Here is a 24,502-nt window from a genome sequence, read left to right on the forward strand (position 1 = left end):
TGCCGGAGATGCCCGACGTGACTGGACATGCCGGAGATGCCCGACGTGACTGGACATGCCGGAGATGCCCGACGTGACTGGACATGCCGGAGATGCCCGACGTGACTGGACATGCCGGAGATGCCCGACGTGACTGGACATGCCGGAGATGCGTGACGTCACTGGACATGCCGGAGATGCCGGACGTCACTGGACATGCCGGAGATGCCGGACGTCACTGGACATGCCGGAGATGCCGGACGTCACTGGACATGCCGGAGATGCCGGACGTCACTGGACATGCCGGAGATGCCGGACGTCACTGGACATGCCGGAGATGCCGGACGTCACTGGACATGCCGGAGATTCCGGACGTCACTGGACATGACTGGATACAGCAAGAATCAAAACAAATGATGAAAATAAATGACTGTAGGATTTTCTTGCAGTTCCATCCTCGGTTACCCAATTGGGATTTCCTTGGTCTCCAAGGGGCTTTTAGAACACCTACAAGATCTCATTTAAAGGCATTACATATAAATAGGAAATGCTGGGAGGGTCTTGCTAACCGCGGTTGTGCACAGAAGTTTAATTGCTTACAATGCAAGTTACCGTGGTGGAGTCTAAAGACCCTCAGAGTGGGAGTCTCAGTCCTTGCACATCCAGATGCACGGCTGTACACCAGGGAAGGCTGTGGAGCAGCAGTAGCATATAGTCTCTAATGCAAGAGCTCTCAGCCAAAAGATGCGCACACAGATGGCGCTACATCCAACTCACTTTTTTTTGTTTTGGATTGGCCAGAGAATGTTTAATTTGCAGATCACTAGAATATTCCCTCCCTGACTGCTACTAGGAAGCTCCCTCTATCCTATGATGGTCACTAGGATACTCCCTTCCTGACTGCTACTAGGAGCTCCCTCTATCCTATGATGGTCACTAGGATACTCCCTTCCTGACTGCTACTAGGAAGCTCCATCTATCCTATGATGGTCACTAGGATACTCCCTTCCTGACTGCTACTAGGAAGCTCCCTCTATCCTATGATGGTCACTAGGATACTCCCTTCCTGACTGCTACTAGGAAGCTCCCTCTATCCTATGGTGGTCACTAGGATACTCCCTTCCTGACTGCTACTAGGAAGCTCCCTCTGTCCTATGACGGTCACTAGGATACTCCCTCACTGACTGCTACTAGGAAGCTCCCTCTATCCTAAGACGGTCACTAGGATACTCCCTCCCTGACTGCTACTAGGAAGCTCCCTCTATCCTACGATGGTCACTAGGATACTCCCTCCCTGACTGCTACTAGGAAGCTCCCTCTATCCTACGACGGTCACTAGGATACTCCCTCCCTGACTGCTACTAGGAAGCTCCCTCTATCCTACAGCGGTCACTAGGATACTCCCTTCCTGACTGCTACTAGGAAGCTCCCTCTATCCTATGATGGTCACTAGGATACTCCCTTCCTCACTGCTACTAGGATACTCTCTCCACTACGGCGGTCACTAGGATACTCTTCATCTATTTTCTCTTTTCCGTGTTGTTTAACTAATACTAATAAACAAGACACCAATGTGATTAGGTTTAAAGATGTTATGATTTATTTGCAGATATACCATCTACTTATACTTAAATTAAAAAAAATGAACAAAGGGTTTAACGCACACGGGGAGTGCATAACACAGTGATAAAGATACAATTATATACACAGGCACCTAGGTATGATACAAACAACTGAGAACATAGTAAGGTATAGAAGCGTAATACGATGTCAACCATTTCCATAGATAGGGAAGGAAACCACTGGAATTAATAGTACATCTGATTAGCCTACACACAATTACAGTAATTATACAGATCATTACATTGATTACTATTTTGGATTTCTAGGACTAGGGGATCAAGATTTAAAAAATGATAACATCCCCCCCCCCCCCCCAATAGGGGGAACCTTCATTAATGAATATAGATGGTTATATTGTAACACACTGTTCTTGTTAGCTACGTGTATACTGTAGAAAAGATTAGAGCAGACTTCACTGATTTTACGCCAACTGCTCCAACCAGACTCAAGAGTTGCATGGATCCTTTGATACTAGGACACTCCCACAAGTCCCCCCCCCCCCCTCAGTTCCCACCCGGAAATGCCTTATTCCACTGGAATACATCTGACCAAACTGTGTCTGACTCGCTTCTGCCCATCCCCTGTACGCAAACATTGTGTATCCAAGGACAGAGAGACCCACGCCACTCAGAATCAGCTCTCCATCTCCAGCCCGTTGGCAACTATATTACTTAGAACACTCTAGGACAACAATTGGGTCTGTATTTACTGTGGTGAGCAACGCAGATGCACAAGCAAAGCTATTCTGGTGTTAGACTAGTTACCAGGAGAACAGTCCTCGGGATTAGAGGTATCAGGTGACTTATCTGCACTGTGAGGCACTGGCTGTATATTTAGGGTAATGGAGGTTTCTTCTGGAGAATCAGAATTTTTTTTCTAGAAATGAATGTGGAGGATTTTACCTGTTTTTGGAGTGCACTCATGTAATGTAAATGATGGATATTAATTTTTTTAAATTAAATATTGATTAAATATCATCCTGGTTCCTTTTGGTGATCTGTGACAGTAGCGCCTCTGAGTGTGTATAGAGGTCTTTGTTAGAATTCATTTTAAAGTATGGTAAGTGCCTGCAACATACAATCTGTATTTCTGTCTATTTATTGTTAATATTAAATCATACCAACATTAATATTTACATAGTAGCAACAATGATTGATGTCTATCAGCTCACAGAGATTTATTTTCTTGTTTAATCGCATTTTTCTTACATTTCCCACAATCAAGGTGTAAATTACAATTGTTTCAGGCCACTGTGAGTTCTGTGATGTCGAACCAGATTAGATTTCTGGGTAAAACATTTCTTACACTCAGAACATGGAAATGGTTTCTCACCTGTGTGGGTTCTATGATGTACAACAAGAGTGTATCTATCTGTAAAACATTTCCCACATTCTGAGCATGGAAATGGTCTCTTACCTGTGTGACTTGTCTGGTGTACAATAAGACCCTTTCTCTCTATAAAACATTGGCCACACTCTGAACAAGCAAATGGTTTCTCACCTGTGTGAATTCTCTGATGTGTTGCAAGATGTGTTTCATGTGCAAAACATTTCCCACACTCCAAACATGGAAATGGTCTCTCACCAGTGTGAGTTCTCTCATGTCTAACAAGATTTGATTTCGATTTAAAACCTTTCCCACACTCAGGACATGAAAATGGTGTCTCACCTGTGTGGTTTCTCTCATGTAGAACAAGCTGTGATTTCCGTGTAAAACATTTCCCACAATCGGAGCATGAATATGGTTTTTCACCGGTGTGACTTCTCTGATGTACAACAAGAACTTGTCTCGCTAGAAAACATTTCCCACACTCTGAACATGGAAACGGTTTCTCGCCTGTGTGACTTCTATGATGTTTAACAAGTAGTCCTTTATTTGAAAAACATTTCCCACACTCAGAGCATGGAAATGGCTTCTCACCTGTGTGAGCTATCTGATGTACAACAAGATTTGATTTCAGCTTAAAACATTTACCACACTCAGGACAAGTAAATGGCTTCTCACCTGTGTGATTTCTTTGATGTACAACAAGATCATTTCTCTCTATAAAGCATTCCTCACACTCTGAACATGAAAATGGTTTCTCACCTGTGTGACGCCGCTGATGTATGATCAGATGCTTTTTCTGCTTAAAACATTTGCCACACTCTGAACATGGAAACGGCTTCTCACCTGTGTGACTTCTCTCATGAATAACCAGAACTGCTTTATGTGCAAAACATTTCTCACACTCAGAACAATGAAATGGCTTCTCACCTGTGTGAGTTCTCATATGCGTAGCAAGTTCTGATTTCTGTGTAAAACATTTTCCACACTCAGAACATGGAAATGGCTTTTCCCCAGTGTGAGTTCTCATATGTGTTACAAGATATGCTTTCCGTGTAAAACATTTCCCACACTCAGAACATGGAAATGGTTTCTCACCTGTGTGAGTCTCCTGATGTCTATCAAGACCTGATATCTTTCTAAAACATTTCCCGCACTCAGAACACGAAAATGGTTTCTCACCTGTGTGACTTCTCTGATGTGTAACCAGAGCTGATTTTTTAGTAAAACATCTCCCACACTCAGAACATGGAAATGGTTTCTCACCTGTGTGACTTCTCTGATGTAAAACAAGAGCAGATTTTTTAAGAAAACATTTCCCGCACTCGGAACATGGAAGTGGCTTCTTATCTGAGTGAGTTCTCTGATGCATGATAAATACTAACTGATCATTAAAATAAATACCACACTCAGAACAGGTAAATATGTCAGCACCTGTATGAGCTGTTCTATGTGCAGCAGTATCTGAGTTACCAGGAGAACAGTCCTCAGGATTAGAGGTATCAGGTGATGTATCTGCACTGTGAGGCACTGGCTGTATATTTAGGGTAATGGAGGTGTCTTCTAGAGAATCCTGGGTTCTGTTATCTTCTGTTTTATAATCTGGAGACAGAATAAGACGTCCCTCCGAGGTATTCCTGCTTCTGTGTCCATCTGTAAAAGAAAAACCAAGATTCTGGGTTACTCACCGTAGAATTCATTAATCTGAGTCCATATGGGAATCAATGCTGCTGGGATAGGAGAGAGGGGCAGAAGAGATTATACCCCTGCTTGCAGTGCTGGGTGATCCAGTAGTCAATCAGCACTGCAAAGGCCGTGGGGAGAAGGATGCTGCCGTCAGTGGTCCTCCCTTCCACCTGACGGCCGGGCAATGCCTGTGTTTTCTGGGGAACGCCCAGAAAATGCACGTGGCACGCCCCCAAATGACCCCCGCTGTCAATCAAACAGCGACTGGCTTGCGAGCACAGGCGTTCAGAGTCTGTGCTCTCACAAATGGACCGATCCACATATATTCTGCAAAGCAGAAGTCCCATCCACATATATTCTGAGTGCTCGTACCACATCTAGAAACCGGAAAGGACACTCTGGATCGGATGGATGCAAAAGAAGAAAGTGGTCGACTGCGCTACACAAGGAAATTTAAACAATAATCATTTTAGAGTGGTCAGGTGTATGGTGAAAAAAGATTTGTACAATTTATCAAAATTTAGACATAAATTAAAATTAAGACAATAAAAACAGAAATGACGTTAGATATTTTCGTCACCCTTCAATTGGTCAAAAAGTCCGGTCCAATTGATAGGTCCTGCAATTGTAATCCGTTAATGGAATTGGATGTAAATGGATCCACACCTTGAGATGTATTCCTATTGTAGGGAATAGGAGATGGAGTTGGTGTCACAGCACCAGGGACCAATTCACTTTGTCTGGAAATGGGGTTTCTCAGAAATTGGTGGGTGGGCGTGCCAGGTGGGTGGATGGCATGCGCTGGTGGGGAGCGCTGGAACCTCCGCTATCTGCGCCGGGCTGTCTTTAGGGGGTGGCGTACCTCCAGATGTATTAGGCCTCGGATGGATGTTCGGACCAGAGTGCTTCTCCCACCTATGGTGCAGGGGATGTCTGTTAGGCAGCAGTCCCACTGAGAGTAAAGTTTTCCTTGTTAGGAGTGGTGCGGAATCCAAATCCAATTCAGGGACCGTGGGTACCAAATCTGTGGGGTGGTTGGGGTCACTTGTTTGCACCTACGCGTTTCGCTGCCCTCAGCAGCTTTTTCAAGGTGACTTGTGTGGTAAATTGGCAGGGTTTAAATACCCTAGATAATGAGTATAATCACGTACACCTGACCGTGGTAATGGACACATTTACCAAATGGACCTCAAAAGATTGGCCTCAAATGCCATGAGGATGAAGACAATTGGGGTGGAGGAACAGACCTTGTCACTGTAGATCTTCTCTCAGTGGTAGCCTCCATGGTTGGTCAACCACAGAAGATCTGAGTACCATGATCTCCGTGGCCAATCTGGAGCTATTAGGAGGACCTGAGCCTTTTCCTGGTTGACCCTTCTGATCACATGTGGTGGCGTGAAAATTTGTTGGGAAAAAGATGCTCGAAAAGAATGGAAAAGCTGTCAGTTAGGGCACTTACCAGAGTCACTCGTGGATCTCTGGACTACGTACCAGCTCGTTAACGCAATAAAAACAGTTAACGCCCCCTGGGCAATGAGCAGGTAATCTACTATGGCAACAAGCATGCAGCCGTCGGCAATGAGCATTGAAAAAAAAACCCGGCAACGAGCGTGGACACCCCCCTTGGCAACAAGCATGGAACCTCCCCTGACAACGAGCATGGAATGCCCCATGACAACAAACATGGAACCCACCAGGCAAGGCGAAGCTGGCATCTCTGGGTTACCCAAACCGGTAACATTGGGTAAGAGCTGCACTGAGGAGCAGGTGACAGCCCAGCACCCCAGCTTAGTAGAGGCTCTGTGCCACACCAGTCTCATGATGCCCCAACAGGTACAACAGTCTACAAGGTAACCCTGGCACGGTGGACCACTTGGCAATTGCTCTGGTTAGGTATTTGCCAACTTCTCTTGTGACAAAACTCACAAGACAGCCCTGTCGGAAAGGTGTTTATTTTGCCCAAAATTCTCCTTTCTGTGATATCCACGCACATATATATATATATATATAATGGGAAGCAGGTCTCTCGGCTGCTGGAGAGTCCAACCTATGCCTCCTTATCAGGAGTGTACGGTCTACCAGATCTATCTCACCAACCAATAGCGGCATTACCAACTGGAGCAATAAAAGTCCAAAAGAGGTCCTTTCCCCACACTTATCTTCAGCGGCTTCCTCAGAAGATAATGACCACTATACAGGACGAGCAGGTCATCCATCCAGTGCAAATCCTGGGTCTCACACACATAGATCCACAAAGCCCTCACAATGTCCAGCATATGAAGAGAGCTCGCCTTGTAGAAGGTCTCTTCCTGGACATACCGACTGAAATTGAACCTAGAGACCACTTTTGGCTGAAAAGAAGGTTTTGACCTGTTTCATTGTCGATATGGAAGCTGAGAAAAGGGGAAATGCAGGAAATAGTCCCAAGCTCCTGAAGTACTCTGAGAGCAAACATCAAAGCAACCTTACAAGACACTGGAGGGTTGCAATTTCCAATTGTGTGAGGTCATGGTGCAGAACCCGGTCAGTGCTAGGTCAACATCAAGAAGCTTAATTACCAACCAATGATGGCAGTCATACAAACATAGCAGCAGTGGTGTAAAACAGCAATAGGTAGAAAATTCAGTATACTAGCAGGATTCACGCCTCTGGGCTGGTAACACAGTGACATGATGTGAGGGGGAGAGCAGGAGTATAATAGGGGCTGATGGCTCCTGATGTATGAGATACACCAGAGAGTGTGGGGAGGAGACTGGTCAGATCTCTGGGCTGGTAACACACAGTGACATGATGTGAGGGGAGAGCAGGAGTATAATAGGGGCTGATGGCTCCTGATGTATGAGATACACCAGAGAGTGCGGGGAGGAGACTGGTCAGATCTCTGGGCTGGTAACACACAGTGACATGATGTGAGGGGGAGTGCAGGAGTATAATAGGGGCTGATGGCTCCTGATGTATGAGATATACCAGAGAGTGTGGGGAGGAGACTGGTCAGTTCTCTGGGCTGGTAACACACAGTGACATGATGTGAGGGGGAGAGCAGGAGTATAATAGGGGCTGATGGCTCCTGGTGTATGAGATACACCAGAGAGTGTGGGGAGGAGACTGGTCAGATCTCTGGGCTGGTAACACACAGAGACATGATGTGAGGGGGGAGAGCAGGAGTATAATAGGGGCTGATGGCTCCTGATGTATGAGATACACCAGAGAGTGTGGGGAGGAGACTGGTCAGATCTCTGGGCTGGTAACGCACAGTGGGCAGTATTCAATGAAAATATTCACGCGTGCAGCGAATCCTGTTTAGGATATATATATATATTTTTAAATTAAATATATATTCATGTGCTATAAGCACATGAATAAAAATAGCATGCCCCTTCTCAGAATAAAATTTCTGATTTTTTTTTTTTTTACACCAAATGTCAAACAACAATAACCTTATTTTAAAAGTTCACTTTCCACTTCACCATGAAAAGATGGTGATTTGCTACACGGTAACACACGGCGAAAATCACTTAGAAAGACGGCGAGAAGTGCACATTGAATAGGGTGAATCACTTTCTGACCCAAAAAATCACCTTCCAACGTGAAAATAGCACAAATTTGCCGTGAAACAGGGCGAACTATCCTCATTGAATACTGCCCAGTGACATGATGTCAGGGGAGAGCACGAGTATAATGGGGGATGATGGCTGCTGATGTATGAGATACACCAGAGAGTGTGGGGAGGAGACTGGTCAGATCTCTGGGCTGGTAACATACAGTGACATGATGTGAGGAGGAGAGCAGGAGTATAATAGGGGCTGATGGCTCCTGATGTATGAGATACACCAGAGGGTGCAGGGAGGAGACTGGTCAGATCTCTGGGCTGGTAACACACAGTGACATGATGTGAGGGGAGAGCAGGAGTATAATAGCGGCTGATGGCTCCTGATGTAGGAGATACACCAGAGAGTGTGGGGAGGAGACTGGTCAGATCTCTGGGCTGGTAACACACAGTGACATGATGTGAGGGGAGAGCAGGAGTATAATAGGGGCTGATGGCTCCTGATGTATGAGATACACCAGAGAGTGTGGGGAGGAGACTGGTCAGATCTCTGGGCTGGTAACGCACAGTGGGCAGTATTCAATGAAAATATTCACGCGTGCAGCGAATCCTGTTTAGGATATATATATATATTTTTTTAAATTAAATATATATTCATGTGCTATAAGCACATGAATAAAAATAGCATGCCCCTTCTCAGAATAAAATTTCTGATTTTTTTTTTTTTTTACACCAAATGTCAAACAACAATAACCTTATTTTAAAAGTTCACTTTCCACTTCACCATGAAAAGATGGTGATTTGCTACACGGTAACACACGGCGAAAATCACTTAGAAAGACGGCGAGAAGTGCACATTGAATAGGGTGAATCACTTTCTGACCCAAAAAATCACCTTCCAACGTGAAAATAGCACAAATTTGCCGTGAAACAGGGCGAACTATCCTCATTGAATACTGCCCAGTGACATGATGTCAGGGGAGAGCACGAGTATAATGGGGGATGATGGCTGCTGATGTATGAGATACACCAGAGAGTGTGGGGAGGAGACTGGTCAGATCTCTGGGCTGGTAACATACAGTGACATGATGTGAGGAGGAGAGCAGGAGTATAATAGGGGCTGATGGCTCCTGATGTATGAGATACACCAGAGGGTGCAGGGAGGAGACTGGTCAGATCTCTGGGCTGGTAACACACAGTGACATGATGTGAGGGGAGAGCAGGAGTATAATAGCGGCTGATGGCTCCTGATGTAGGAGATACACCAGAGAGTGTGGGGAGGAGACTGGTCAGATCTCTGGGCTGGTAACACACAGTGACATGATGTGAGGGGAAAGCAGGAGTATAATAGAGGCTGATGGCTCCTGATGTATGAGATACACCAGAGAGTGTGGGGAGGAGACTGGTCAGATCTCTGGGCTGGTAACACACAGTGACATGATGTGAGGGGGAGAGCAGGAGTATAATAGGGGCTAATGGCTCCTGATGTATGAGATACACCAGAGAGTGCAGGGAGGAGACTGGTCAGATCTCTGGGCTGGTAACACATAGTGACATAATGTGAGGGGAGAGCAGGAGTATAATAGGGGCTGATGGTACCTGATGTATGAGATACACCAGAGAGTGCGGGGAGGAGACTGGTCAGATCTCTGGGCTGGTAACACACAGTGACATTATGTGAGGGGAGAGCAGGAGTATAATAGGGGCTGATGGTTCCTGATGTATGAGATACACCAGAGAGTGTGGGGAGGAGACTGGTCAGATCTCTGGGCTGGTAACACATAGTGACATGATGTGAGGGGAGAGCAGGAGTATAATAGGGGCTGATGGCACCTGATGTATGAGATACTCCAGAGAGTGCAGGGAGGAGACTGCTCAGATCTCTGGGCTGGTAACACACAGTGACATGATGTGAGGGGAGAGCAGGAGTATAATAGGGGCTGATAGCTCCTGATGTATGAGATACACCAGAGAGTGTGAGGAGGAGACTGGTCAGATCTCTGGGCTGGTAACACATAGTGACATGATGTGAGGGGGAGAGCAGGAGTATAATAGGGGCTGATGGCTCCTGATGTATGAGATACACCAGAGAGTGTGGGGAGGAGACTGGTCAGATCTCTGGGCTGGTAACACACAGTGACATGATGTGAGGGGAGAGCAGGAGTATAATAGGGGCTGATGGCTCCTGATGTATGAGATACACCAGAGAGTGTGAGGAGGAGACTGGTCAGATCTCTGGGCTGGTAACACACAGTGACATGATGTGAGGGGGAGAGCAGGAGTATAATAGGGGCTGATGGCTCCTGATGTATGAGATACACCAGAGAGTGTGGGGAGGAGACTGGTCAGATCTCTGGGCTGGTAACACACAGTGACATGATGTGAGGGGAGAGCAGGAGTATAATAGGGGCTGATGGCTCCTGATGTATGAGATACACCAGAGAGTGTGGGGAGGAGACTGGTCAGATCTCTGGGCTGGTAACACACAGTGACATGATGTGAGGGGAGAGCAGGAGTATAATAGAGGCTGATGGCTGCTGATGTATGAGATACACCAGAGAGTGCGGGGAGGAGACTGGTCAGATCTCTGGGCTGGTAACACACAGTGACATGATGTGAGGGGAGAGCAGGAGTATAATAGGGTCTGATGGCTGCTGATGTATGAGATATACCAGAGAGTGCGAGGAGGAGACTGGTCAGATCTCTGGGCTGGTAACACACAGTGACATGATGTGACGGGGAGAGCAGGAGTATAATAGGGGCTGATGGCTCCTGATGTATGAGATACACCAGAGAGTGTGGGGAGGAGACTGGTCAGATCTCTGGGCTGGTAACACACAGTGACATGATGTGACGGGGAGAGCAGGAGTATAATAGGGGCTGATGGCTCCTGATGTATGAGATACACCAGAGAGTGTGGGGAGGAGACTGGTCAGATCTCTGGGCTGGTAACACACAGTGACATGATGGATGTTCATGTTTCCTCAATTGCCAAAAGGGCAAACTTATTTTCATTGTCAGTTTGTAGTGACATAATAAGGAGAACATGTGACTCTCTTTAATAAGTGATTATTTCTCACCTGTGCTGGTATCTGTAGGGATTTCCTCCTCCTTACACTGCTGGTCACACCTCACATCCGTCTCTTCTCCCTCTGTATCTTCTACTTTAATATTAGACAGGTAATTGCTCTAAGTAACCCACAAAATATAAAAATAACACATATATGTTACAATCAGGCATTATTAAACTGAAGAATATTGGTGTCTAATATAAAGCTCCTGTCCTGTACAGATTATATAGAGATAAGGCAGTTCAATATTTTGATAATTGGTAATAAATCCCACCTACCTTATCCTCCTGTGGGGTCCTGTGAGTCTCCTCTGTACAGTGCTGGGAATACAGAGGACGGGGACATCTCTCTGGGGTATCTCTGTTACTGGGCCCATCTGTAGGAGACACGCAGTGACTGAGGACATGGTATATATGTGATTATCCTGGGAATACAGAGGACGGGGACATCTCTCTGGGGTATTCCTGTTACTGGGCCCATCTGTAGGAGACACGCAGGGACTGAGGACATGGTATATATGTGATTATCCTGGGAATACAGAGGACGGGGACATCTCTCTGGGGTATTCCTATTACTGGGCCCATCTGGAGGAGACACGCAGTGACTGAGGACATGGTATATATGTGATTATCCTGGGAATACAGAGGACGGGGACATCTCTTTGGGGTATCTCTGTTATACCCCTTTCAGACATACAGCAAAATCCCGGGACAAGGGTATGTCTGAAAGGCTCTACACTGGATTTTAGTCCTCTAAAATCCTGGGTCCCGCAGCACCTGCAATGGACCCGGGATTTTTAAAAACCCAGGTTTGACCCGGGTCTAAAATCCCGGGTAGTATGTCTGAAATGGGGACTGAGGACATTATATATGTGATTACCAGATAATGTGTTTATATAGAGGGTCACATAACTGCTCTCCCTAAACAATAAATTAAAGTCTTGTCTTACCTAGTGATGTGAGGGGCCAGTGATTCTCCATCACGTCCTTGTACAGACCCTTGTGTTCCTCTATATACTTCAAATCCTGCATGGAGAGATAGACAGTGACATTCTGACACCTTATAGGAACCTGACACACACAATGATACAATCATCACCCAGATAAATCCCCCGGCATTACTATATAATGTCCCATTCCCAGCAGTCACCTCTCCTGTCACATCCCCGGTGTTACTGTATAATGCCCCATTCCCAGCAGTCACCTCTCCGGTCACATCCCCCGGTGTTACTGTATAATGTCCCATTCCCAGCAGTCACCTCTCCTGTCACATCCCCAGTGTTACTGTATAATGCCCCATTCCCAGCAGTCACCTCTCCGGTCACATCCCCCGGTGTTACTGTATAATGCCCCATTCCCAGCAGTCACCTCTCCCGTCACATCCCCCGGTGTTACTGTATAATGTCCCATTCCCAGCAGTCACCTCTCCCGTCACATCCCCCGGTGTTACTGTATAATGTCCCATTCCCAGCAGTCATCTCTCTGGTCACATCACCCGGTGTTACTGTATAATGCCCCATCCCCAGAAGTCACCTCTCCGGTCACATCCCCCGGTGTTACTGTATAACGTCCCATTCCCAGCAGTCACCTCTCCGGTCACATCCCCCGGTGTTACTGTATAATGCCCCATTCCCAGCAGTCACCTCTCCGGTCACATCCCCCGGTGTTACTGTATAATGCCCCATTCCCAGCAGTCACCTCTCCTGTCACATAACCCGGTGTTACTGTATAATGGCCCATTCCCAGCAGTCACCTCTCCGGTCACATCCCCCGGTGTTACTGTATAATGTCCCATTCCCAGCAGTCACCTTTCCGGTCACATGCCCCAGTGTTACTGTATAATGTCCCATTCCCAGCAGTCACCTCTCCCGTCACATCCCCCGGTGTTACTGTATAATGTCCCATTCCCAGCAGTCATCTCTCTGGTCACATCACCCGGTGTTACTGTATAATGCCCCATCCCCAGAAGTCACCTCTCCGGTCACATCCCCCGGTGTTACTGTATAACGTCCCATTCCCAGCAGTCACCTCTCCGGTCACATCCCCCGGTGTTACTGTATAATGCCCCATTCCCAGCAGTCACCTCTCCGGTCACATCCCCCGGTGTTACTGTATAATGCCCCATTCCCAGCAGTCACCTCTCCTGTCACATAACCCGGTGTTACTGTATAATGGCCCATTCCCAGCAGTCACCTCTCCGGTCACATCCCCCGGTGTTACTGTATAATGTCCCATTCCCAGCAGTCACCTTTCCGGTCACATGCCCCAGTGTTACTGTATAATGTCCCATTCCCAGCAGTCACCTCTCCAGTCACATCCCCTGGTGTTACTGTATAATGTCCCATTCCCAGCAGTCACCTCTCCGGTCACATCTCTTTAAGGAGGTAAAGGAGAACTGAAAATCTGCACAGGTGAGTGCTACAGCACCTATATATAACCCCAAATGAGACAGTTTATGAGCTCAGTCTGTAGTTCTCTATATGGGTGCAGCCAGAGATAATGTCAATCTTTTAGCATTCTAAACATACTGCCGGCCTGGAAATTATTTTGTGTCAGCTTTAGATCAGTTTCAAGGGGATACAGTTACATATTTACATATACAGGGTTCGAAAGCTGTGGTGTTTAATTCGAACAGAATAGATCACCCTTTTGGTTTGGAGTCATTATTTTAGTTTCATTTAAATGAGGTAAATTCCTTTATGTACATTAGAATGACACAGACATACATACAACCTTCATCAGTATATCTGTGACCATTCTCCAGTCTTCACTGGTTATTAATAGGAGAATTTCCAGTTCATGGCACGGTGGCTCGCTCCGCTTGCCACCCGGCTACTAAAGGCAACCAGTGGTGGCGTGGATAGTAAAGTTACAAGCCCTCTGTGCCCGTGGCGGTGTGGCGGGTGAAACGAGCCCGCGAGGGTCCGTTTCGATCCCTTGTTACAACATTCCTTCTCTCCCCGCCCCCTCTCCAGGAACTAGCCGCTACCTTGACGGGATACATACAGATGACCGGCATTTGGGATGTCGATGCTCAGAATCCTGACAGGGGCCAGGTATGTATACTTACCCTCTGGATTCCCACGGCGGTCTCCTGTCGGTAGTTAGGATGCCACCATGACTTTGTTGACCTTAAACACCACACCCGGGTATAGCAATACCCAGCCTATGGGGTGAGCCTTGCAGAGGCTGTGGGCTGGGTCAGGCAAAGTAATAAGAGCATGCTGGGGATATTTTAGTCCAATGTGTAATGTTACGTATCATAACCTACAGAGGTACTTACTTATCTCCTGCCATCCACTACCGAGTACAGGCTGACGGTATAACCCGGCCAAAAGCGGTTGCAGCCGTGACCTTTAAATTCACTTCCGGATTTGAGCTTACACTACTTTCCACTTTGCGTTCCACCTTTCTTCCGGTATGTGCGGTCCAGCTCACTTCCGGACCTGCGTTCAGCTCACTTCCGGACTGTGCGGTCCACCTTTCTTCCGGCATTTGTGCTCTGGCTCACTTCCGCGCTGTGCGTTCCACTTGACTTTCCCTTATTATTTTCCGTCTCCTCGTCCAACAAGTCGGAGCCATTGCTGTGTGTCTGGCAGTAGGTTATGATACAGTATTATACAGGGGGAGCAGACTGTGGTGGCATGTGACAGTACAGCAGGGGGTGCAAAAGAAGGTGTCCAGTTACATGTGGAGCAGACTGTAGTGTCATTTATAGCAAAAGAGGAGCTGCAGGATCTAGTGGTGCCCTCTGTACTTGCAAGCGAAGGAGGCCTTGTGTCCTGTATTAATAATACAGATGGAGTAGATGCTTATAATTCTTGTAATACAGGTGGAGAAGGCTCTGGTGTCCTGTTATTGTAGTACAGGTAGAGCAGGCTCTGATGTCCTGTTATATAATACAGATGTGTGTGTGGTATACACAATGTAGTATGACAATGTATGATGACATATAAGCATATGATGCATATGCGGTAGTATAAGAGTATATGATGCATATATGGATATGTAGAAGTATATAGTACATATATGGTAAAACAGAATTGTATGATGTATATATTGAACAGTAAGTCTGTGCTGTATAAAGAGTTGCAGTTCATACTGTGAGTAAGAATGGGAGTTGTATGGTGCATGTCAGTGGTCAAAGTGGAAATTTGTGCGCTCCAGAAAAAGGGGTGTTTCTGAGTGTAGTGTATCACGCCATATACCCCTTGTACACATTATGCAATGTGTAGACCCCTTATACTTGCTCCTGAAACATTATGCTACATGGAATGAGCCAAAAATCACGGTATGCCACACGGCGTGGGTGAAGCAGGGACAGTGGGGGCACAGGGACAGAGATGACAGGGTGACACAGGGACAACTATGGCAAAGTAAAGCAGGGACAGTGACAGCGGGTATGCAGGGAGAGATGGCGAGTGATACAGGGATGTCGAGGTGACGCAGGGACAGTGAGGACGGAGGGATGCAGGGACAGTGAGGAGGGGTGACGCAGGGAAAGAGACAATGGGGTGATGCAAGGACAGTGACATCAGGGGGATGCAGGGATAGAGGGTGGGGTGACATGCTGCACAGCAGGTGAGCAGGGACAGAGATGGTTGGGTGATTCAGGGACAGAGACAGCGGGGTGACGCAAGGACAGTGGGTATGCAGGGACAGCGGGGAGCATAGTGACGGTGGGGTGATTCAAGGACATTGACAGCGGGGTGACGCAGGTTTTGAGACTTTGGGAAATACAGGGACAGAGACGGCAGCATGACACATGGACAGAGACGGCGGAGTGATGCAGGGACAGAGACCACGGGGTGATGCAGGGACAGAGATGGTGGGGTGATGAAGCAGGGACAGAGATGGCGGGGTGATGAAGCAGGGACAGAGATGGCGAGGTGACACAGGGACAGAAACGGGACTGCGTGGTGATGCAGGTACAGTGATGGAGGGGTGATGCAGGTACAGTGATGGAGGGGTGAAGCAGGGACAGAGATGGCGGGATGATGCAGGGACAGAGATGGGGGGGGTGATGATGCAGGGACAGAGATGGGGGGGTGATGCAGGGACAGAGATGGCGGGATGATGCAGGGACAGAGATGGGGGGGGTGATGATGCAGGGACAGAGATGGGGGGGTGATGCAGGGACAGAGATGGCGGGATGATGCAGGGACAGAGATGGCGGGATGATGCAGGGACAGAGATGGCGGGATGATGCAGGGACAGAGATGGCGGGATGACGCAGGGACAGAGATGGGGGGGTGATGCAGGGACAGAGATGGCGGGATGATGCAGGGACAGAGATGGCGGGATGATGCAGGGACAGAGATGGCGGGATGATGCAGGGACAGAGATGGCGGGATGATGCAGGGACAGAGATGGCGGGATGACGCAGGGACAGAGATGGCGGGATGACGCAGGGACAGAGATGGGGGGGTGATGCAGGGACAGAGATGGCGGGATGACGCAGGGACAGAGATGGGGGGGTGATGCAGGGACAGAGATGGCGAGGTGACGCAGGGACAGAGATGGTGGGATGATGCAGGGACAGAGATGGCGGGGTGACGCAGGGACAGAGATGGCGGGGTGATGCAGGGACAGAGATGGCGGGATGATGCAGGGACAGAGATGGCGGGGTGATGCAGGGACAGAGATGGCGGGATGATGCAGGGACAGAGATGGGGGGGGTGATGCAGGGACAGAGATGGCGGGATGATGCAGGGACAGAGATGGCGGGGTGATGCAGGGACAGAGATGGCGGGGTGATGCAGGGACAGAGATGGCGGGATGATGCAGGGACAGAGATGGTGGGGTGATGCAGGGACAGAGATGGCGGGATGATGCAGGGACAGAGATGGCGGTATAATGCAGAGACAGAGATGGCGGGGTGATGCAGGGACAGAGATGGCGGGGTGATGCAGGGACAGAGATGGCGGGGTGATGCAGGGACAGAGATGGCGGGATGATGCAGGGACAGAGATGGTGGGGTGATGCAGGGACAGAGATGGCGGGATGATGCAGGGACAGAGATGGCGGTATAATGCAGAGACAGAGATGGCGGGGTGATGCAGGGACAGAGATGGCGGGGTGATGCAGGGACAGAGATGGCGGGGTGATGCAGGGACAGAGATGGCGGTATAATGCAGAGACAGAGATGGTGGGATGACGCAGGGACAGAGATGGCGGGGTGATGCAGGGACAGAGATGGCGGGGTGACGCAGGGACAGAGATGGCGGGGTGACGCAGGGACAGAGATGGCGGGGTGACGCAGGGACAGAGATGGCGGGATGATGCAGGGACAGAGATGGCGGGGTGACGCAGGGACAGAGATGGCGGGGTGACGCAGGGACAGAGATGGTGGGGTGACGCAGGGACAGAGATGGCGGGATGACGCAGGGACAGAGATGGCGGGGTGACGCAGGGACAGAGATGGCGGGGTGACGCAGGGACAGAGATGGCGGGATGATGCAGGGACAGAGATGGTGGGGTGACACAGGGACAGAGATGGCGGGGTGACACAGGGACAGAGATGGCGGGGTGATGCAGGGACAGAGATGGCGGGGTGATGCAGGGACAGAGATGGCGGGGTGACGCAGGGACAGAGATGGCGGGATGACGCAGGGACAGAGATGGCGGGATGACGCAGGGACAGAGATGGTGGGATGATGCAGGGACAGAGATGGGGGGGTGATGCAGGGACAAAGATGGCGGGATGATGCAGGGACAGAGATGGCGGGATGATGCAGGGACAGAGATGGCGGGATGATGCAGGGACAGAGATGGCGGGGTGATGCAGGGACAGAGATGGCGGGATGACGCAGGGACAGAGACCATGGGGTGATGCAGGGACAGAGATGGCGGGGTGACGCAGGGACAGAGATGGCGGGATGACGCAGGGACAGAGATGGCGGGGTGACGCAGGGACAGAGATGGTGGGGTGACGCAGGGACAGAGATGGCGGGATGATGCAGGGACAGAGATGGTGGGGTGACACAGGGACAGAGATGGCGGGGTGACACAGGGACAGAGATGGCGGGGTGATGCAGGGACAGAGATGGCGGGGTGATGCAGGGACAGAGATGGCGGGGTGATGCAGGGACAGAGATGGCGGGGTGACGCAGGGACAGAGATGGCGGGATGACGCAGGGACAGAGATGGCGGGATGACGCAGGGACAGAGATGGTGGGATGATGCAGGGACAGAGATGGGGGGGTGATGCAGGGACAAAGATGGCGGGATGATGCAGGGACAGAGATGGCGGGGTGACGCAGGGACAGAGATGGCGGGATGACGCAGGGACAGAGATGGCGGGATGACGCAGGGACAGAGATGGTGGGATGATGCAGGGACAGAGATGGGGGGGTGATGCAGGGACAAAGATGGCGGGATGACGCAGGGACAGAGATGGCGGGGTGATGCAGGGACAGAGATGGCGGGGTGATGCAGGGACAGAGATGGCGGGATGATGCAGGGACAGAGATGGCGGTATAATGCAGAGACAGAGATGGCGGGATGATGCAGGGACAGAGATGGCGGGATGATGCAGGGACAGAGATGGCGGGGTGATGCAGGGACAGAGATGGCGGGATGACGCAGGGACAGAGACCATGGGGTGATGCAGGGACAGAGATGGCGGGATGATGCAGGGACAGAGATGGCGGGGTGACGCAGGGACAGAGATGGCGGGATGACGCAGGGACAGAGATGGCGGGATGATGCAGGGACAGAGATGGCGGGGTGATGCAGGGACAGAGATGGCGGGATGATGCAGGGACAGAGATGGCGGGGTGATGCAGGGACAGAGATGGTGGGGTGACGCAGGGACAGAGATGGCGGGGTGATGCAGGGACAGAGATGGTGGGGTGATGCAGGGACAGAGATGGCGGGGTGATGCAGGGACAGAGATGTCGGGGTGATGCAGGGACAGAGATGGCGGGGTGACGCAGGGACAGAGATGGCGGGATGACGCAGGGACAGAGATGGCGGGATGATGCAGGGACAGAGATGGCGGGATGATGCAGGGACAGAGATGGCGGGATGATGCAGGGACAGAGATGGCGGGGTGATGCAGGGACAGAGATGGCGGGGTGACGCAGGGACAGAGATGGCGGGATGACGCAGGGACAGAGATGGCGGGATGATGCAGGGACAGAGATGGCGGGATGATGCAGGGACAGAGATGGCGGGGTGATGCAGGGACAGAGATGGTGGGATGATGCAGGGACAGAGATGGCGGGGTGATGCAGGGACAGAGATGGTGGGGTGACGCAGGGACAGAGATGGCGGGGTGATGCAGGGACAGAGATGGTGGGGTGATGCAGGGACAGAGATGGCGGGGTGATGCAGGGACAGAGATGTCGGGGTGATGCAGGGACAGAGATGGCGGGGTGACGCAGGGACAGAGATGGCGGGGTGATGCAGGGACAGAGATGGCGGGATGATGCAGGGACAGAGATGGCGGGATGATGCAGGGACAGAGATGGCGGGATGATGCAGGGACAGAGATGGCGGGGTGACGCAGGGACAGAGATGGCGGGATGATGCAGGGACAGAGATGGGGGGGTGATGAAGCAGGGACAGAGATGGCGGGGTGACGCAGGGACAGAGATGGCGGGGTGATGCAGGGACAGAGATGGCGGGGTGATGCAGGGACAGAGATGGCGAGGTGATGCAGGGACAGAGATGGGGGGGTGATGAAGCAGGGGCAGTGATGGCGAGGTGACACAGGGACAGAAACGGGACCGCGTGGTGATGCAGGTACAGTGATGGAGTAGTGAAGCAGGGGCAGTGACGGAGGGGTGATGCAGGGACAGTAAAGCACTACAGCATATTTATGGAAACCCACCAGTCTCCAGCATGGATATAGCATTTCTCCAGCGGTGGCAGGACAGGGCTCTGGCAGCAGTGGGGATGAGAGCCGGGCACACCTCACATAGGTGCCCAGAGACAACAGGGATGAGAGCTGTTCGGTGACCCGGGAGTACGCTGTGGGGAAGTGATGTGCACTACAGTCCTGGTGACACGGGAGTACGCTGTGGGGAAGTGATGTGCACTACAGTCCTGGTGACACGGGAGTACGCTGTGGGGAAGTGATGTGCACTACAGTCCTGGTGACACGGGAGTACGCTGTGGGGAAGTGATGTGCACTACAGTCCTGGTGACACGGGAGCACGCTGTGGGGAAGTGATGTGCACTACAGTCCTGGTGACCCGGGAGTACGCTGTGGGGAAGTGATGTGCACTACAGTCCTGGTGACACGGGAGTACGCTGTGGGGAAGTGATGTGCACTACAGTCCTGGTGACCCGGGAGTACGCTGTGGGGAAGTGATGTGCACTACAGTCCTGGTGACACGGGAGTACGCTGTGGGGAAGTGATGTGCACTACAGTCCTGGTGACACGGGAGTACGCTGTGGGGAAGTGATGTGCACTACAGTCCTGGTGACACGGGAGTACGCTGTGGGGAAGTGATGTGCACTACAGTCCTGGTGACACGGGAGTACGCTGTGGGGAAGTGATGTGCACTACAGTCCTGGTGACACGGGAGTACGCTGTGGGGAAGTGATGTGCACTACAGTCCTGGTGACACGGGAGTACGCTGTGGGGAAGTGATGTGCACTACAGTCCTGGTGACACGGGAGTACGCTGTGGAGAGGTGATGTGCACTAGAGTAGTGTTCATTCTAGCACTCGCTATCTTTGAAAACCCATGCAGTTCCTCTTCCCTGCCTGGGGCGTCGCTGTCTGCTGTAGTGCTCCTAGCACAGTGTGGTCTGTATATCAGCACTGATATGCAAACCAGACCTATGCTAGAAACACCACAGCGGACAGCGACACCCCAAGCAGGGAAGAGAAACTGCATGGGTTTTCAAAGATAGCGAGACACTATTGTGCTCTAGACACTACTCTAGTGCACATCACATCCCCACAGCATACTCCCTGGGTCACCAGGACTCTAGTGAACATCCCCACAGTGTACTTCCCAGGTCACCAGGAGTCTAGAGCACATCCTCACAACGTACTCCCGTGTCACCAGGACTGTAGTGCACATCACTTCCCCACAGCGTACTCCCGGGTCACCAATAGCTCTCATCCCTGTTGTCTCTGGGCACCTATGTGAGGTGTGCCCGGCTCTCATCCCCACTGGTGACCCCAGAATACGCTGGGAGCATGTGCAATAGAGTCCTGGTGACCTGGGAAGTACACTGTGGGGATGTACACTAGGGTACTGGTGACCTGGGAAGTACACTGTGAGGATGTGCTCTAGAGTCCTGGTGACCCGGAAGTACGATGTGAGGATGTGCACTAGAGTCCTGGTGACCCGGAAGTACGCTGTGAGGATGTGCTCTAGAGTCCTGGTGAACCGGGGGTAGGCTGTGGGGATGTGCTCTAGAGTCCTGGTGACCTGGGAAGTACACTGTGGGAAAGGCATGTGCTCTAGAGTCTGGGTGATTCGGGAGTACGCTGTGAGGATGTTCAATAGAGTCCTGGTGACCCGAGAGTAGGCTGTGGGGAGGTGATGTGCTCTAGGATACTGGTGACCCGGGAGTAGGCTGTGGGGAGGTGATGTGCGCTAGGATACTTGTGACCCGGGAGTAGGCTGTGGGGAGGTGATGTGCGCTAGGATACTGGTGACCTGGGAGTAGGCTGTGGGGAGGTGATGTGTGCTAGGATACTGGTGTCCCGGGAGTAGGCTGTGAGGAGGTGATGTGCGCTAGGATACTGGTGTCCCGGGAGTAGGCTGTGGGGAGGTGATGTGCGCTAGGATACTGGTGTCCCGGGAGTAGGCCGTGGGGAGGTGATGTGCACTAGGATACTGGTGACCCGGGAGTAGGCCGTGGGGAGGTGATGTGCGCTAGGATACTGGTGACCCGGGAGTAGGCTGTGGGGAGGTGATGTGCGCTAGGATACTGGTGACCCGGGAGTAGGCTGTGGGGAGGTGGTGTGCGCTAGGATACTGGTGACCCGGGAGTAGGCTGTGGGGAGGTGGTGTGCGCTAGGATACTGGTGACCCGGGAGTAGGCTGTGGGGAGGTGGTGTGCGCTAGGATACTGGTGACCCGGGAGTAGGCTGTGGGGAGGTGATGTGCGCTAGGATACTGGTGACCCGGGAGTAGGCTGTGGGGAGGTGATGTGCGCTAGGATACTGGTGACCCGGGAGTAGGCTGTGGGGAGGTGATGTGCGCTAGGATACTGGTGACCCGGAAGTAGGCTGTGGGGAGGTAATGTGCGCTAGGATACTGGTGACCCGGGAGTAGGCTGTGGGGAGGTGATGTGCGCTAAGATACTGGTGACCCGGGAGTAGGCTGTGGGGGAGGTGATGTGCGCTAGGATACTGGTGACCAGGAAGTAGGCTGTGGGGAGGTGATGTGCGCTAGGATACTGGTGACCCGGGAGGAGGCCGTGGGGAGGTGATGTGCGCTAGGATACTGGTGACCCGGGAGGAGGCCGTGGGGAGGCGATGTGCGCTAGGATACTGGTGACCCGGGAGTAGGCCGTGGGGAGGCGATGTGCGCTAGGATACTGGTGACCCGGGAGTAGGCTGGGGGGAGGCGATGTGCGCTAGGATACTGGTGACCCGGGAGTAGGCTGGGGGGAGGCGATGTGCGCTAGGATACTGGCGACCCGGGAGTAGACTGTGGGGAGGCGATGTGCGCTAGGATACTGGCGATCCGGGAGTAGGCTGTGGGGAGGTGATGTGCGCTAGGATACTGGCGACCTGGGAGTAGGCTGTGGGGAGGTGATGTGCGTTAGGATACTGGTGACCCGGGAGTAGGCTGTGGGGAGGTGATGTGCGCTAGGATACTGGTGACCCGGGAGTAGCCTGTGGGGAGATGATGTGCGCTAGGATACTGGTGACCCGGGAGTAGGCTGTGGGGAGATGATGTGCGCTAGGATACTGGTGACCCGGGAGTAGGCTGTGGGGAGGTGATGTGCGCTAGGATACTGGTGACCCGGGAGTAGGCTGTGGGGAGGTGATGTGCGCTAGGATACTGGTGACCCGGGAGTAGGCTGTGGGGAGGTGATGTGCGCTAGGATACTGGTGACCCGGGAGGAGGCCGTGGGGAGGTGATGTGCGCTAGGATACTGGTGACCCGGGAGTAGGCCGTGGGGAGGTGATGTGCGCTAGGATACTGGTGACCCGGGAGTAGGCCGTGGGGAGGCGATGTGGGCTAGGATACTGGTGACCCGGGAGTAGGCTGGGGGGAGGTGATGTGCGCTAGGATACTGGTGACCCGGGAGTAGGCTGTGGGGAGGCGATGTGCGCTAGGATACTGGTGTCCCGGGAGTAGGCTGTGGGGAGGCGATGTGCGCTAGGATACTGGCGATCCGGGAGTAGGCTGTGGGGAGGTGATGTGCGCTAGGATACTGGCGACCCGGGAGTAGGCTGTGGGGAGGTGATGTGCGCTAGGATACTGGTGACCCGGGAGTAGGTTGTGGGGAGGTGATGTGCGCTAGGATACTGGTGACCCGGGAGTAGGCTGTGGGGAGGCGATGTGCGCTAGGATACTGGTGTCCCGGGAGTAGGCTGTGGGGAGGCGATGTGCGCTAAGATACTGGTGACCCGGGAGTAGGCTGTGGGGAGGTGATGTGCGCTAGGATACTGGTGACCCGGGAGTAGGCTGTGGGGAGGTGATGTGCGCTAGGATACTGGTGACCCGGGAATAGGCTGTGGGGAGGTGATGTGCGCTAGGATACTGGTGACCCGGGAGTAGGCTGTGGGGAGGTGATGTGCGCTAGGGGGATGCAGTTTATTTCCCGGCGGTCGGGATCCCGGCGGTCGGAATCCCGACACTGGAATCCCGACCGCCGAAATCCCGAAACTTTCTCCCTCCGTGGGTGTCCACGACACCCATAGAGGGAGAATAAAATAGCGTGCCGAGCGTAGCGAGGCACCGGGCCCGCTGCGTGGCGAGCGCAGCGAGCCCGCAAGGTGGGGCGATCCATGTCCCCCCCTTGTCGGGATTTCGGCGGTCGGGATTCCAGTGTCGGGATTCCGACCGCCGGGAAATCGTATCGGATCCGCGCTAGGATACTGGTGACCCGGGAGTAGGCTCTGGGGAGGTGATGTGCGCTAGGATACTGGTGACCCGGGAGTAGGCTGTGGGAAGGTGATGTGCGCTAGGATACTGGTGACCCGGGAGTAGGCTGTGGGGAGGTGATGTGCGCTAGGATACTGGTGACCCGGGAGTAGGCTGTGGGGAGGTGATGTGCGCTAGGATACTGGTGACCCGGGAGTAGGCTGTGGGGAGGTGATGTGCGCTAGGATACTGGTGACCCGGG

General features: G+C 51.7%; 2 protein-coding genes across 4 annotated transcripts in view; one reads left to right on the top strand and one right to left on the bottom strand.

Moving 5' to 3' along the window:
* Positions 1–24,502, top strand: part of LOC146010000 (uncharacterized) — a 475,993-nt gene that overhangs the window by 74,767 nt on the left and 376,724 nt on the right. The window lies entirely within an intron of this gene.
* The window catches only part of LOC146010063 (uncharacterized), a 38,513-nt gene continuing 15,567 nt past the window's right edge, over positions 1,557–24,502 (bottom strand). Inside the window, exons 1-5 of one of the 3 annotated variants that reach the window (XM_083150927.1) lie at positions 14,515–14,709; positions 12,182–12,257; positions 11,511–11,608; positions 11,242–11,350; positions 1,557–4,581 (exon numbers count right to left, since the gene is read on the bottom strand). In XM_083150927.1, the coding sequence (XP_083007053.1) occupies positions 2,834–4,581; positions 11,242–11,350; positions 11,511–11,608; positions 12,182–12,212 (1,986 nt within the window). In that variant the 5' untranslated portion in view covers positions 12,213–12,257; positions 14,515–14,709 and the 3' untranslated portion in view covers positions 1,557–2,833. Of the gene's footprint in view, positions 4,582–11,241; positions 11,351–11,510; positions 11,609–12,181; positions 12,258–14,514; positions 14,710–24,502 lie in introns of those variants that run through there. The other 2 variants (XM_083150928.1, XM_083150926.1) reach the window with 2 other exon arrangements.

This window comes from Crinia signifera, chromosome 6 (genome assembly GCF_055691185.1).
Source record: "Crinia signifera chromosome 6, ASM5569118v1, whole genome shotgun sequence".
Classification (NCBI taxonomy): Eukaryota; Metazoa; Chordata; class Amphibia; order Anura; family Myobatrachidae; genus Crinia; species Crinia signifera.